This window comes from Miniopterus natalensis, chromosome 1, assembly GCF_054644295.1.
Source record: "Miniopterus natalensis isolate mMinNat1 chromosome 1, mMinNat1.hap1, whole genome shotgun sequence".
In the NCBI taxonomy this organism is placed as follows: Eukaryota; Metazoa; Chordata; class Mammalia; order Chiroptera; family Miniopteridae; genus Miniopterus; species Miniopterus natalensis.
The window spans coordinates 118,389,633-118,404,848 of record NC_142081.1 but is presented as its reverse complement, the minus strand read 5'-3'; the positions used below and the strand labels follow the sequence as shown (position 1 = coordinate 118,404,848).

General features: G+C 41.9%; 1 protein-coding gene across 1 annotated transcript in view; it reads right to left on the bottom strand.

Annotated features, from left to right (window-relative positions):
- TMEM236 (transmembrane protein 236) overlaps window positions 1–5,867 on the bottom strand; it is a 39,230-nt gene extending 33,363 nt beyond the window's left edge. Inside the window, exon 1 of the mRNA XM_016217411.2 lies at window positions 5,611–5,867. Within this exon, the coding sequence (XP_016072897.2) occupies window positions 5,611–5,867 (257 nt within the window). The remainder of the gene's footprint in view (window positions 1–5,610) is intronic.
- Between the last annotated feature and the right edge of the window lie 9,349 nt (window positions 5,868–15,216).

The window sequence follows — 15,216 nt, the reverse complement described above, 5'->3', positions numbered from 1 at the left end:
AAGTTCCTAGAGGACGGAGGCAATACCTAATGTGTATCCAGGTATTCCCCAACAATGGCCTCCAAATGAAGAATCTTTGTAGGGAGATAGTTTGGAAAAGTAGAAAGAAGTCAGAGAATAGGCAGTCCTGAATGCCAGGCAGTTAACAGCTATTCAGTAAATATTTCTTAAAAGAGGGACTGAGTGAATGAGAAATGGGAACTGGGAAGAAGTTCAGATAGGTAAATTCACAGCTATTCCAACAAACCCCAAGAGTGGACTAGTAGATAACTGTTAACCTGGAGGATTTCTAGTAAAACTGTGCCATCTAATTCATTTTCTAGGAGCTCTGGGAGATGAAGAAGATATGCTTATTTCATTTTCAGAGGACACAAAATCAAGTGAGACAGTATTTTGAATGAAACAATCGGGATTCAGAAGATTGCAATTCATTAAAAATATAACTAAAATCAATACAATGATATTTAATAAGGATAAGGGCATATTATTGAATTCAGGTTTAAAAAATAGTTCAAGTATTTATGCATTGACCTATTGATCTAAACTGTTGTTAAATGTGTGTCCCACACTCATTCTAAGTCTGGAAAGACACATAAGACACACTTTGGCTTTAAGACACTTACAGACTTACGAGAGTTGCGAGACATGAGATGAGGAAACTGCATTGAGAGCAAGTTTTTCAAGGAATTTTAGACAATCACACTCTCAGTTATGAAACAAGTGACACAGTTGCCACTGAAGTCAATACATCCTATCAAGAGCTGAAGTCAATAGCTGCATCAATAGGACACCAGGGTATCCATGAGATCACATCCAGACATTAACTCGCCAGCCAGCATGCCAAGGGTAAGTCCAAAAGGGGAAAAGCCCAGAAATCATAGGACAGGAATAACTGATGAGACCGGGACACTGGAGAAGAGCAGACTTAGCAGACTGTGATGAGATGTGGTTGGGCTGGCAGAGTGATGGGCTATCTTCAAATATTTGAAAAGCTTTTACATATATACAGTTAGCTCAGAGAAGTCACCCCTGGAGACACAATCTTGAGAATCCTCATCATGCAAATGGCAGTTTATATTATCAGAGCCAAAGAGAGTGCTTGAAAAACAATGAAAGGGGATAATCAGGGGCAGTGGGTATCGCTGATGGCCATGGCCAAATTCACTGGCAAATAGAGGGCAGAGGACCTGAAGTCTACACCGAAGATAGGGAGGAAGTCACTTGGTGGCAGATTTATTTCAACGTAAGGAAGATTATGCTCATAATTAGTGACAAATATAGTGAATTCATTTAAAATCAGAGGTAGACTATCTATATTGTGAGAAATAGTGTAGCAGAAGAACTCGTAAGGTGTCATCCAGCTTTAGGATTCTGTGGTATGAGGTCAACCCTGAACTGTACAAGTAAGGGAAGCGTAGATTTTTCAGTGATGGAACTGACATGCAGAAAACACTTTCCAAGAAGACTATTACTCTGTCAACAAGGACTGCGAGGGAAACAGGGGGCAGAGAAAAGCAAAAGACAAGGACACCTGCTGGTGAAGGCTGCACAAGCCCCAGCATGAGTTAACACAACGCTCTTCATGCTTCTGTGAACAAAACCACCAGGACAATGGCCTAACAGTGAATTGGAACTTATGGAAATTTTGGGAATGGGGACTGTGCCGGTGTAAGGTAGCCCTGGAAATGGGAGGCTCACCATTTGAGGGTGGAGGAAAAGTCATAGAGAACCAGGAGCTGATGCAAGAGGGATGAAAGAGGAAGAATTAACAGAATCTGGTGACTTATTGCGTATGCTGGGAAAGAAAGGCAAAAGTAAATATGCTCTTGCGGATTTACTGATTGTGGAGCGGGTGGGCAAGGAAGAGGAAGCCTTTAGTTGGGGATCACACAATTATTACTACTGAGTAACTTAAGAAGATGGCAGATCCTCCGAGAGAAATGGCAGTGCTCTGGGAAGAAGTAACTGTTAAGCACCAGAGTTTATTCAGTTCTTGCTAATTTACAATGATGTTCTCAGAGGTGCTGAAAAGATTAAGCTCTGTTTCCTGAGGTTAGCTATCTGCCCAGTGGTGCCCAGATGTTTTTGGTGCTGTGCACATTGCCTGTGTGTGCTGCTGTGGAACAGTAAGCTGCTCTGGAGACAGACACCCTGGGGTCAGTGTTGGCTCCAGCACTCACTGCCTATGAAGTCTTTTCATCTTTGTGCCCCAATTCCCTCATATATCAAATGGGCACTATAACTGTTCTTACATTAAAGGCTACAGAATTAATTATAATAATGCAGTCAATGTGTTTACAACTATGCTTGGTACATAGCTGTTCAATAAATATTTGCTCTTATTTTACTACTACTACAACTACTGTTACTATCACTGCCACTACCTTAAACAAATCAACAGCAAAATCTCATTGAATATGTTAAGGACTTCAGTAAAGTAAAATACAGTCCAAAATGTTGGAGTCTTTCAAACCTGGCACTGCCCAGGACTCCTGGCATGTCCTGTCTAAAGTAATTAAATTCCAAAAGACTTGAGAGCATTCCTGAAACATAGCCCTGAGTGCCAAGGCAGGGTGGGAATCCATATGAGCCCTCCAGCATTATTCTGTCCCAATGTAACCTCTCCTGGGAAGTCTGCTCCAGTTTCTTGCTAGCTTTGCTCAATGGCTTCCCACATTCACTGTTATAATAGGAAAGGATTTCTTATTTATTGGAATATACAGTTTTGTCTGTATATAAATAGCCTGCCTTCATTCCTCAAACCATGTCCCTGGTGGGTTATGAATTACGACAGGCATCCCTAAAAGGAACAATCATTTTAAAAGAATGAGGAAGTGTTTAACAAGAGGAAAGGAAGGAGCACTGGATTAAAGTTCAGCCCCTGCTGTTGATTCAGTGTGTATGTCTTCAGCTCTCTGACACTGCTTCCTTCCTCATAAAATGGGAGTTACATCCACTTGGTCGCCTTCACAACACCGGCATGCGGCTCCAGCGAACTCAGGTGCGCACCTCTCAGCTGTATTGCCAGGGCACACCCTCCACCGGCTGGATTGCTCACTCTTCTGAAACCAGCCTCATGGGCTCATGATGCCAATACAGACCTACAGGGAGGTTATCAAATAGGCCCATCAACTACATGTCTGTGAATGCTAAGGATCTAGGAAATTTCGCACAAACAACTATTCTTCAAAAAATAATTCATATTTTTAATACCTACTTTCTAAAGTAGCAATTATTTCTGCATTACCTTCAGCTAGCAATTAAGATATATATGGCACTATATCACCACATATGTCAAAATATCCAAATTCACACATTTGGGAATCATATGTAATATCCAGATATCCATCTTTGGAGGAAATGTATCCTAATGACACTAAAAGGGTTGAATTTTTCTTGAAACACACTTGGCATTCAAAGTCAGGACGAATGAAGAAAAAGTTGCTTGAGATACAGGAAATAGCCCAGAATCAAGATCTAGGCTCACAAATCCCAGCTCCACCGCTTGTGAACTTTGTCACCTGACAAAGTTCACCATTTCTTTGAGTTTCTATTTCTTCACTTGTAAAATGAGAACACTAGCACATATCTCACTGGGTTGTCACAAAGTTCAAATTTAATAGCACAGAATGCCCGAAACTCCTGGGATAATGCTCAGGAGCTATTTCTTCTCTTCTATGCCAGGAAGAGATAACAATATGATAGTGCTGAGGAACTAGTTTTACAGTCTTGCTGAAATGATAGGTAACCTGTCATATATTTAAATCTACTTAGAACACTTGTGGCCAGCCACACCCACAAACAGAAAGGAAAAAGCATTTTCCAAAAGAAATTACTGAAAGATATAATTGTTGTGACAGCCCAAGCCACCTTAACACAAGGGGACGACCTGAAGCAGATGTACAAGAGGAAACATGTGCACTGGGGAGTAGAAATGAAACCTACCCTCTTCCTTACTCTCAACTGCCCCAGGTGACTGGGACCTTCAAAAGGCAGTTTAGGGTAGTGGTTAGGAGTACCAACTATGGCATTAGAGGGACCTAGGTCCAAAGTCTGGCCCTTCCATTCACTAGTTAACTGACTGGGAAAGTTGCACAACTCTCTAATCATCAGTTTCCTCTTGCAAGTACTAATGATGAACTTACAAAAATGCCTACTTGCATGAGGTGTTATGGAATGAAATGAAATTCATATATAAATCTCTTAGCACATAAGTGATCGGTAAAGAAGCAATTATAGCTTAATGATGGTGGTGGTGATAATGATGATACATGATATAGGAAGCTTTGCTTCCCGCATGATATGAAGAACTTAACAGTCCTAGGAATCTGAGCCAATGTGAAAAACAAACAAAAAAAGGAAAAAGAGTCCCTTCCTGGGCTGCCATGGGCCAGCTTCCCATTGCTTTACTCCTGTGGTTATGTGGACCTCGCACCATGCCCTCCAATGCCCCTGCCCAGCCAGAGTCTTAGGCAGTCCGAGCAACTCCAGGGGGTATGAGGAGTGCAGGGCCCAGCTCAGCTCCAAACCTACCCCTTAGATGATCTAGAGGCTTTGGGTCCAGGTTTGGGAAACCCTTAAGCCCCACTGATAGAAGCAGCGTCAACCAAATGTTTTATTTCCTGAAACCCTCAGTAGCTCTCCTCACAGGGAACTGGCAGTCCCCTGGTAAGTGTGATTCTCAAGGCCTCATCGGTATCAGTATCTAAAGAGCACTTCACGGACTCCACACTTCAGCTCTCCCCTTCTGCACCTTCCCAACAGTACTTCTAGCTACATCTGTATTTATTATTTTTACATTTCTACCCCTGATTATGTTAAAATTCCCAGCTCCTTGTTTCAAATGCATTCTATGCTGTTCAACTTTAAAATAAAAGAAAGAAAATGAAAAGAAAATTTAAGATATCAAAGAAAACAAAGAAATCCCAGATGAGCAAAATCAGATCTGAAGATCTAAAAAGAAAAATATATTAGTATCAGAGATTATTTGTTCTCCATACCTTTACATGGATGGATCGGGTTATTAGCTAAACTATCAGTTAAATCAATGTTAAACATTAATTTATTTAAAATATTTTGTATTATTATTGAAGTACTTCCCCCCAACCAGGGGGGAATAGAATTTATCAATACAATAAAGTATTACTTTTTAAAATCTAATTAAAGGGCCCAGTTGCTTAAAAATCTCAGTTGGTTAATGATCGAAGGGATCCTTAGTCCTGCAAACCATGCAATGAAAACATTTAAAAATAGACATTACTTTCCGTTTTATACAAAAGTTAAATTTATAGTATAATCTATGATAACTTTATGCAGCTGAGTGTACAAAAGAATTAGTTCCCACATTTACTGCTCAGGGTATCGTGGGCTCATGTTAACACGTATCTTATGAACACATGTAATTAATTACCATCGCCAGTAAAAATGACCCTACACAAAATATGGAAGATACTTCAACATGAACACATTTATAGAAACAGTGACTGTCACTTCTCCCTAATCTTACACTATGCACATTTCTGCTATATAAACATCCTTACACATACTACATGAGAAAGCACCTCTGAAAGCATCTGAGGGATCCCCGCTGAAGGGAATCCTTTTACTTACCATCCTTTAATTTTTTTTGAGAGGTGCCGTTTCTTGTATAAGAGAACTTTTATGGGAACCCAAATCAGTAGGCTCACTGAGGCCACATAGGCGATTGAACAGGAAACGATCAGCCAGTAATGAGTCTTTTCTGCTCTGTTCCTTGACCCTTGATAGGCAGTGGCAAACTGCTCCACAATCACGAGTGTGGGGATGGAGAAAGCAGCGAACTCAAGGAGCTCGAACACCACGAGCTTGATGAGCCTTCCAGAAGCCATCGCGAGGAAGAGCGAGCAGCCGAGGCCCAGGCGCTCCCCCTGCCACCGCCGGCAGCATATGGACACAGATGCTGAACTGCGATCGAGTTCCTTGTACTCCAATCACTAACCAGCGACTTTTTATTCTTTTATTGACCCTCACATGGTTCAATGATCTTCCAACATAACAACCAAGGGCTCTTAAAGAAACAGAGCACTTGTGGAAGCGATCACCTAACGTGTTTGCACATCTGTTATTAGAAGTCGGATGGACTTCAGGACATGCTTCGAAGCATCTTTAAAAAGAGGTCTTTTAACGTAGCTTTTATTGCTGATTTGAGCACCAAAAAAAGCTGATGTAATATTTATCACTTGTTAAGTGATAAACAAGAATATAATTTTATAGGTAAGGGAGAATCCAATCCCTTATTTTTATTTATTTTTCTTTTTATTTTTATTTTTTTCTTCAATCCCTTATTTTTATATCTAAGCAAATCCAGGCAAAGCGAAATATCCGAAACCCAAATCTTCATCTTGGAAAATGACACCTCGTTTATCTTCAACGTGCTTGAAAAGGCAGTTTGGAATTACTTTGCTAACTTTCTAATCAGACTTCTTCCTGGTACTTGAAGTGTTTATTTGTTCTTACACACAAGTTGCTATGTATTTCTTGTTATCCTTTTTAAATTTTGTTGGTCAGGAAACTAACATGGCAATATGAGAAACCTGTTATCAGGATTAACACTAAATTAGGAGCTATCTGCATATAGCCTGAAAGCACATCAAATGCCTAACACAGGACAATCGTTTCCATGAATCTCCTTCCTCAGCACCTGTGCTGAGCACTTTGCTGGGCGTTGGGGTGTCGGAAGATTACGTGACAGAGGTTCCTGGTCTGAAAATGCTCACAGTCCACAGGAGGAGACAAACCTATGAGCAACAAAAATAAATGAGGTCAGAATTATAGCCTAACTGCTATGGTAACACAGAAGAGAACTTCCTCTTTGGGCTGTGGGAAGGGGAGGGGACAATAAAGATGAGGAAGATGGATGGCAGGTGTTGCTGTGTCAGTGACAATTCAGGCAGTGAAAAGAGGCAAGGAGGCTGGAACGGGTTACAGAGTCCGCCTGGTGTGGCTGCAGGAAACAGGGGAAGGTGATGTTAGGAAATCAGCTGGGGTCAGAACATAAATGTCCCATGAAGGATCTGGGGGGGGGGTGTATGTAAGCAATTTTTTTCTGAACAGAGGAGTCACTTAATCATCCGGAAAGAGAGTGAGTGCAGGAGTGGAGGAAGCACAGGAGCAACTTTACTCTGGAGGCAGGAGGCCAGCTGGGGCAATCGAGGCGCCTGGGTGAGAGACGAGGGCCTCGTCTAAAACATGGGGCGGGAGTGATGAGCGAAGCACCACGCCCGCAGACACGGACCGAATCCCTTCTCTGTGCTTGCCCCCCGGGCGGCTTCCCCTGGAGCTGCTGTCAGAGGGGTGCAAGCCAATATTTCTCTAGGCTCCTCTCCCCCAAGGCCCTGGCCGGCTCTCCAGAGGGACCCGGGGTTCTGGTGCTGGCTCTGAGAAGTAACACCTCCTTCCTGCCCTCCCCTGAGGAACAGTCAGTCAGTCCCTCAAGCTATCTAGTTATTTTTATGTGAACTTGAAGTTTGAATTCATTGAAGTTTGGCTGAAGTGCTCTCGAATGAAAGGAGATTTGGAAGAACGGTGACAAGAATGTGAGAGGATGGGGCAGAAAGCCATCTGGGCAGCGGTTCGGTGGCCAACTATTTCTGATACCATGTAACTGACATTCATTCTTTATATCATCCCTAACAAAAATTGATATTTAAAAGATACTGGATACAGCCCTGGCTGGTGTTGCTCAATGGTTAGAGTGCAGGTCTGTGCCCAGTAGGGTTGCGAGTTAGATTCCCAATCAAGGTCACATACCTGGGTTGCAAGGTCGATCCCTGGCCCCCGTCGAGGCGTGTGCAGGAGGCAACCAATCCATGTGTCTCTCTCATATCCTCATATCCATGTTTCTCCCCTCTCCCCTTCAGTCTCTCTAAAAAATCAATGGAAAAATATCCTTAGGTGAGGATTAACTAAAAAATAAAAATAAAATATACTAGATACAAATTATATGTTAACCTCCTAACCCTCTGTCTTGAGTCATCAATGCTATGTTGTATTGCAATTTCTTATACACATTTTGTGTATTAATGGGAATGGTGACCTGATCATTTGAAGACAGTTGTTGAATAAAAATATCCTGGCTCCAGGGAAAAGAAACCTTGCCCAGGTCTATAATTACATATTAAATGCTTAAATTTTGTTTCCATGTATGGGAATTAAAATTGACACTCACTCTGTATTTTTTACCTATAATTCTCCTCTGGTTCCTGATATCTCTCCATCTGTACCTTCAAAGACCACACTAAGAGTGTGCGCATTCCTGTGATGAGACCTGCTGCTGTCTACCGAGTGGAGGGCTGTGAAAACCTGCTGTGGGTCTCTGAGCAGCAGGGAGGTTGTGATTCTTGCCTCTGCCCACAGTGAGCCCAACTCCATGCAAAGGGAAGGTTGTGTTAACATTGTTCATTGAACACTTATTGTGTGCAGGTCATGGTAGACACACAGTTCGTACTGACATCCACTCTGGTTGGGGAGATGACACAAACGCGCAGGTAAGACCTGAGGACACTTATGGAGTGAGCTGAGCAGGTTAGGTCTGTGAAGGGCTTTCTCCAGCCACATCTGGATGAACAGGCTCTGGGCCACAGGCTGTCCAGACATCTAAGTATGGCCTGGCATCGGTTGGGCCAATCACTTTCCCACCCTTAGGAGTTTAAACTAAGAAACATGGGGAAAACTTGATAAGTGGAATTAAAGGAGGCCATGATTTTAATGGAGTCAGGATTAGAGCGGCCCAAACTGTACATGCCAGAACCACTTCTAGCGTGTCGCTGACATGCGGTAACTACTTGCTGAGTGAATGAGTGAATGAATGAGTGAACAAATGGAAGCCAAATGGAGAGGGAAGAGAAGAGTTGGTAGAGCCCTGGCTGGTGAGAGGTGTGGCTCAGTTGGTTGGGCATCATCTAGTGCATGGAAAGGTTGCCGGTTCGATTCCCAGTCCAGGCACATGCCTGGGTTGTGGACTCGTTTCTCTCTCTCTCTTTTCCTTTTCCCTCCTCTCTCTCTAAAAATCAATTTACAAGTCTTAAAAGAAGAAGACGAAGAGTTGATAGAGAAAGGAAGCCAGTCCAGACAAAAGGATAACTGGAACAAATCAGCACACCAAGAAAGACCAGCCCCTCAGTTGAACCTTCCAGTTCACGTGCAGTCTTACAAAACGGGGCCTTGCTCTTTGCAACCAAAAGGGCTTCAGTATAAGACAAAAGAATATGTTTATGGGCAGGGGCCAAATATCATATAGAAATAATATGTAAAACTACTGGATGATTCAGAGGAAAGGACAAACAAAAAAATTAAAGTAGAGTTGATCAAAAAAGGCCTCTCAGAGGAGGGGAGTTTTGACCTATCCTGATTTTTCTATTGATTCAAACGCACTGTCTACATATTGCTTCAGCATCTTCTCTGCATCATATAATGACATTTCCTTTGAAAAATAGTTCTAAGAATGTTCATGATGTACTGAGTTGGGGAGAGGGTTGGGAGAGAAAAGCAAGTGGCCGGTGCTATGTATAAAAATGTAGTTGACAAAATCTCATTTTTGTTTTAAAATATAGCTGTAAATTTAAAATATAGCTGTAAATTTAAAAATCCAGAAAGACACTCATCAAACTGTTAACAGTGCTGGCCCTGGAGAATGGGGGAGGTGGGGTAGAGGGGAGTTTTCATTTTATTTATCAATATCTGTACAGTTGCAATATTTCACAAGCAAAAAAAAAAGAAAGAAAATAATTTTAGACCAGTAAAAATCAATTAAACAAAGCAATGCCAGCTTAATAAAAATTTTTGCTTTATTTTTTTTCCTCTCTCTCCTCCACCAATGTGTTTTCCCTAACCTCTCAGCGGAAGCAAAATAAACAAATTTCACTTCCACTTTCTCTCTTTAATGGCAATACCAAGGAGCCGTGAAACAGCCAAAGGCATACAGAAGATAGGAGAAAGCCTTGAGTAGCTGTTTCCTGGCTGGGCATTTGGGACTGAATCTGATTGCCTTCTCCTGATCTCACAGGAGGGTGAAAAGGCACAGCTTCATCCCTCAGTCCCCAGAGCAGCCCTGTGTGACTCCTCTCCCTGCTCCCTCCTCCCAGCAGCAGTGAGCATTTCCTCCTTTGTGCCAGAACATCTGTTGGACACTGTGTGTCACCGAGGCCTCTACTGCAGCACTTCCCTGCCTGTCCTTTGGTACTGGGTCCCCTACCAAATCCAGAGGTCTTTGAAGACAGAGGACATCTGCTTTCAACTTGGTATCATCACGTCCCAGCACAGCACCCACCACATGATGCCTGTCTGTGGAAGGGAGGAATAAACAAGCGCTGGGCAGGAGGGGGTGCCGGGCTTTGATGATCGCTAACTCACTCATCTTTGTCCCAAAGAAATGCTGTCCTTCGCGCTGACCTTTCGGAAGGAGAAAGCAGGTACTAGCTGGTGCAGTACAATCTGTTCACTCACGAGCTTCAGTTTCCTTGCATGGTCCCAATTGCAGCCCCCAAGCTTCCTTCCTCCATAGTCATGGCTTCTTAGAGTCTCCACAGAAAAGAGAGGAAAGAAAAAAATCCCTGGGGATTGCAGTCTCTTAATCTCAGCATGCATGTTAGGAAAAGGCACTCACAAAGACCTGAGGGGTCCCAGTGGCACAATATCTTCCCCACCCTTTTCCAACCCATGTGTCCTCAAAAGGCATATTCGATGATGAAGGGCCTCCATTGGTGAAGGAGGCCCAAGTGGACTGTTTGGCATTTGGTCCAAGGCACAGCCTTCAATTATTTCAGTCCTCAGTCCTTCTAAAGTGTCATTTGTCTATATTTTCGGTGACATTGGGAGGCAGGGAAGGTTTCTTCAGGAGTAATAGAGGAATTAGCTAGCTTGGCAAAGAAAAAGAATGCCATTATGCCAACATTAAGCTACAGGGAGGAAATAATGGCAGATCCCAGACTTGAAGAAAAAGGCAAAGGGAGATGAGAGAGGGGTTAAAATCACCTACCCTTCAGCTGGGATCAGCTCATGCCAATCCCCACTCTTTCCCTTCTAAGTCCCCTGCGGAGTGGGCCATACAATTGCACTGCCAGTCATTGAAAGGGGACATTTTCAAACCACCCAAATTCTTTACTTGGATTCATCCAAGACTGATTGAAACAACTGTGCCCCCTCATCTGCTCTTTAATGCTGGCTTTAACAACTTCCTAGGAGGAAGCATATTTGGTTTTCTGAAGCTGGGTCTGTGGTGGAAAGACTGAGTCTTGCGGTCGGAGCTCACTTCCACGTAGGAGTGTTGATGCAGAGTTTTTATTTTAGTAAGCAGAAGACATCCTGCAGCCCAGGGCAACACCTGTTCCCCACACTTCCAACTGTCATTTCCTTCCTGCGGGCTCTGAAACTGTTAGCGAGACCATTTGTAATCTCAAGGTTTGTTCATTGTTTTTGGTGTCGCGTCTGTGAAATAAAATGTACAAACTTCCAGGAAAGTTCTGGCATATCTGAGGTTTGTTTCCTGTGATCCTATGGGGTCGATGTGCAGAGGCAGGAGCTGGTGGCAGTGGGACTGTTCTGCAGATCCAGCTGGATCTGTGGAAAGCCTGGGGAAGAAGTGAAAGCGTGTCCCTGGGCCTAACTTACTGATTATTTACAATTTCCAAAATACATCGCTGATTCTCGTGTCACCAAATAAATCACGTGAAGTGAACTCAGTAAGATTACATCACCATTTGATAGAGGCCCCTTTTACCAATGTTAAGTTATCATAGTCCAGACTACATTAAATTTATATTATGAAAAATATATATAATTTCATCTCTCTATTAAATAAACAAACTTGTAAGAGCAAAGTTTTCACTTTTGAAACCCTTTTAATATCCAGTATTTATCTAGTGACTGTATTCTTGAATTTAACAAAATGTAGAAAATGTCCTTACTTTTTAAAAAATAATGCTCCCTTACAATATGCTTTTCTATGATAATTGTCCAGGTCTTAAGGAAGGAAGGAAGGAAGGAAGGAAGGAAGGAAGGAAGGAAGGAAGGAAGGAAGGAAGGAAGGAAGGAAGGAAGGAAGGAAGGGAGGGAGGGAGGGAGGGAGGGAGGGAGGGAGGGAGGGAGGGAGGGAGGGAGGGAGGGAGGGAGGGAGGGAGGGAGAAGAATTGAGACTTCCCATCCCACCACATAACCACAACACAAATTGTGTGTAGTGGTGTATCAATGAATGAGAGCTAGGAATTAGAAATAGAATTTTAAAGGGAGTATTTAAGATCTTGCTTCTCCACGTCATCAATTTGGCTCAAATAAAATCTTATTTTAAAATAAATAGAAATATTAAAGAAAAGAGGAAGTGACTTCATTCTTTATGATTCTCAGATTTTATTTTTCAAGAAACTATAGTAATCCGAGTTGGTCTTTCAATATTCTAAAGTAACAAATTTAAGCAAGAAATAAAATATATTTAAATGTAGACACAGTCCTAATTAATTAGTGTACATTCATCCCAAAGTTCACAAAAACGATTTAATCTAAATTTCCCAAATCTGCACTGTGAAGAATTTGATATGTTTGCAGCTCTTCAGTTTTCTCCTTAAGGTAAAATAGCTTGAAATTAGTAGTAGTGCCCATGGCATCACAAAGCGTGCAAAAATGACAGCTATCCAGTTATTTTGGTTCATGTAGATAAAATAGTTTCCAAGTGGTTAACCTACATGCAGTGCTCCCTGACTCCACTGGGTGGTGCACGTTTCGCTTTACTCACAGTTTTTAAGTGGATATTTTAAAAGATATTGTGGGTTTGGAATCTCCTAACCTAAATTACCCTTTTTAATCTTAGACTCTAAAGGCATATAAGTAATATGTCTTCCTATGCTATGCATATCTGGCCCATTTTATTTTACAAACATTTAATAAATATGTCAACTTTTCTCTATCAAAAGACCCCCAGGGGCACCCCATCTCATTTAGAGTAAAGGACCAAGGCTTTACCAGAATTTTCAAGACCCTACACAATCTCCCTGCTGCCCCCCCCTCCAACTGAATGTCCTATTACTGTCACTCTCGTTGTCCTCAGTATTCTTTAAAAGCACCTTCAAACACAGCTTCTTAACACCAGGCTTTGGCCTCGCTGTTCTGTTCCCCAGATATACAAAAAGCCAACCACCTCATTTCCTTTAGGGTTGTATGTAATGACACTTTCCCAGTGAGACTGCTTGCCCAAAATTCCCTAGCCTTCTCCCTGCTTTATTTTTCCTCTTATTACTTAACAATAATATAACACTTATTTATTTTTTACATTAATTGTCTGCTCCTCCAACTAGAACATAAGTTCCTTTAGGGCAGGAATTTTTACCAATTTTGATTTCTGTTATATGCTCATATTCAGACTACTGCTTACACATAGTAAGATCTCAATAAATACCTGCTGACTGAATGAGTGCCAGAACGAATTCACAAATGAATGAGTGGACTCTCTCCTAGCTACTACGCTAATCCTTGGGTGAAAAATGGCCAACACATTCTCTCTGCCTTTGCAGGCTTACAGCCTAGTTGAAGAGAGATATTATTTCCACCAGTAATTTCAGTAGAAGCACAGTGAGGGATGTAAGCCCATCATTATGGGAGCAAAGAAGAGAGGCATATGGTCAACCTAGAGGTTCAGGTAGAATTTCCTGAACAGCAAAAAAAAGCCACATTCTCTGTGCTCAAGACACTAATCTGGGTAGGCAGATGTAATATTCAAATATAAGAACCAAAAGGGAGATTTAAAAATATCCTAAGACAAATGAAAACAAAAACATGACGTACCAAAGCTTAAACAGCAAAAACAGCAATTAGAGGGGAGTTTACAGTGATAAACAACTACATTTTAAAAGATTGTAAAGATACAACCTAACTTTACACCTCAAGTAACTAGAAAAAGAAAAATAAGCCCAAAGTTAGCAGGAGAAAGAACATAATGAATATTAGAGAAGAAACAGACTAAATAAAAAGTAGAAAAACATTAAACACTGACAAAAATAAGAGGTGGTTTTTTTAAAATACAAACAAAATTAACAAACCCTTAGCAAGACTTATTACGAAAAAAGTGAGAAGACTCAAATAAAATCAGAAATGAGAGAGGAGATTTTACAACTGATGCCACAGAAATAGAAAAAGATCATAAGGGACTGTAATAAACAATTACACACCAACAAACTGAACAACTATAAAGAAACAGATAAATTCCTAGAAACATAAAACCTACCAAGACTAAATCAAGAAGAAATAGAGCCCTGGCTGGCTTGGCTCAGTGGTTAGAGCGTCGCCCCTGAACTGAAGGGTCTGGGCGTCGGGTGTGGCCAAGGGCTCGGACCTCGGTTGCGGGCTCGATCCCTGGCCCAGGCCGGGGCGTGTGCGGGAGGCAACCAATTGATGTCTCTCTCACATCCATGTTTCTCTATCTTTCTCTCCCTCCACTCTCTCTGAAAAGCAGCGGAAAAAATATACTCAGGCGAGGATTTTTTAAAAAAGAAGAAATAGAAATACTGAACAGATCTATAACAAATGAGATTGAGTCAATAATTAAGACCCTCTCAAAAAAAAGCCTGGCTGGTGTGGCTCAGCGGTTGAGCGTTGACCTAGGATCCCGGAGGTCAGGGTTCGATTCCCGGTAGGGGCACATGCCCGGTTTCGGCCGATCCCCAGTAGGGGGCGTGCAGGACGCAGCCGATCAATGTTTCTATCTCTCTCTCCCTCTCCCTTCCTCTCTCTCTAAAAATCAATAAAAGCATTTTTTTAAAAAGAAAGCAGTCACAGGAGGACAAATACTACATATTCCTTTTACATGAGGCATCTAAAACAGTCAATGTACAGACGTAGACAAGGATGGTTATCAGGGGTGGAGGGAGACTGGGGGAGCTGTTGTTCAGTGGGTACAGTTAGTTATTCAAGATGAGTAGGTTCCGGAGAGCTGCTGGAGAGCAGTGTGCCAGCAGCCAACAGGGCACTGCGCACTAGAACATTCGTTAAGAGGAGAGATCTCAGTTAGATATTCTTACTACAATACAAAACTTTTGGAAGTGACTGGTATGTTTATTACCTTGACTGTGGTGATAGTAACATGAGTGTGTACATATGTCCAAACTCACAAAATTATACACATTGTGCGCAATTTTTATATACCAGTTATTACTTCAATAAAGTTGCTCCAAACATTGAAATGACTAAAGACTA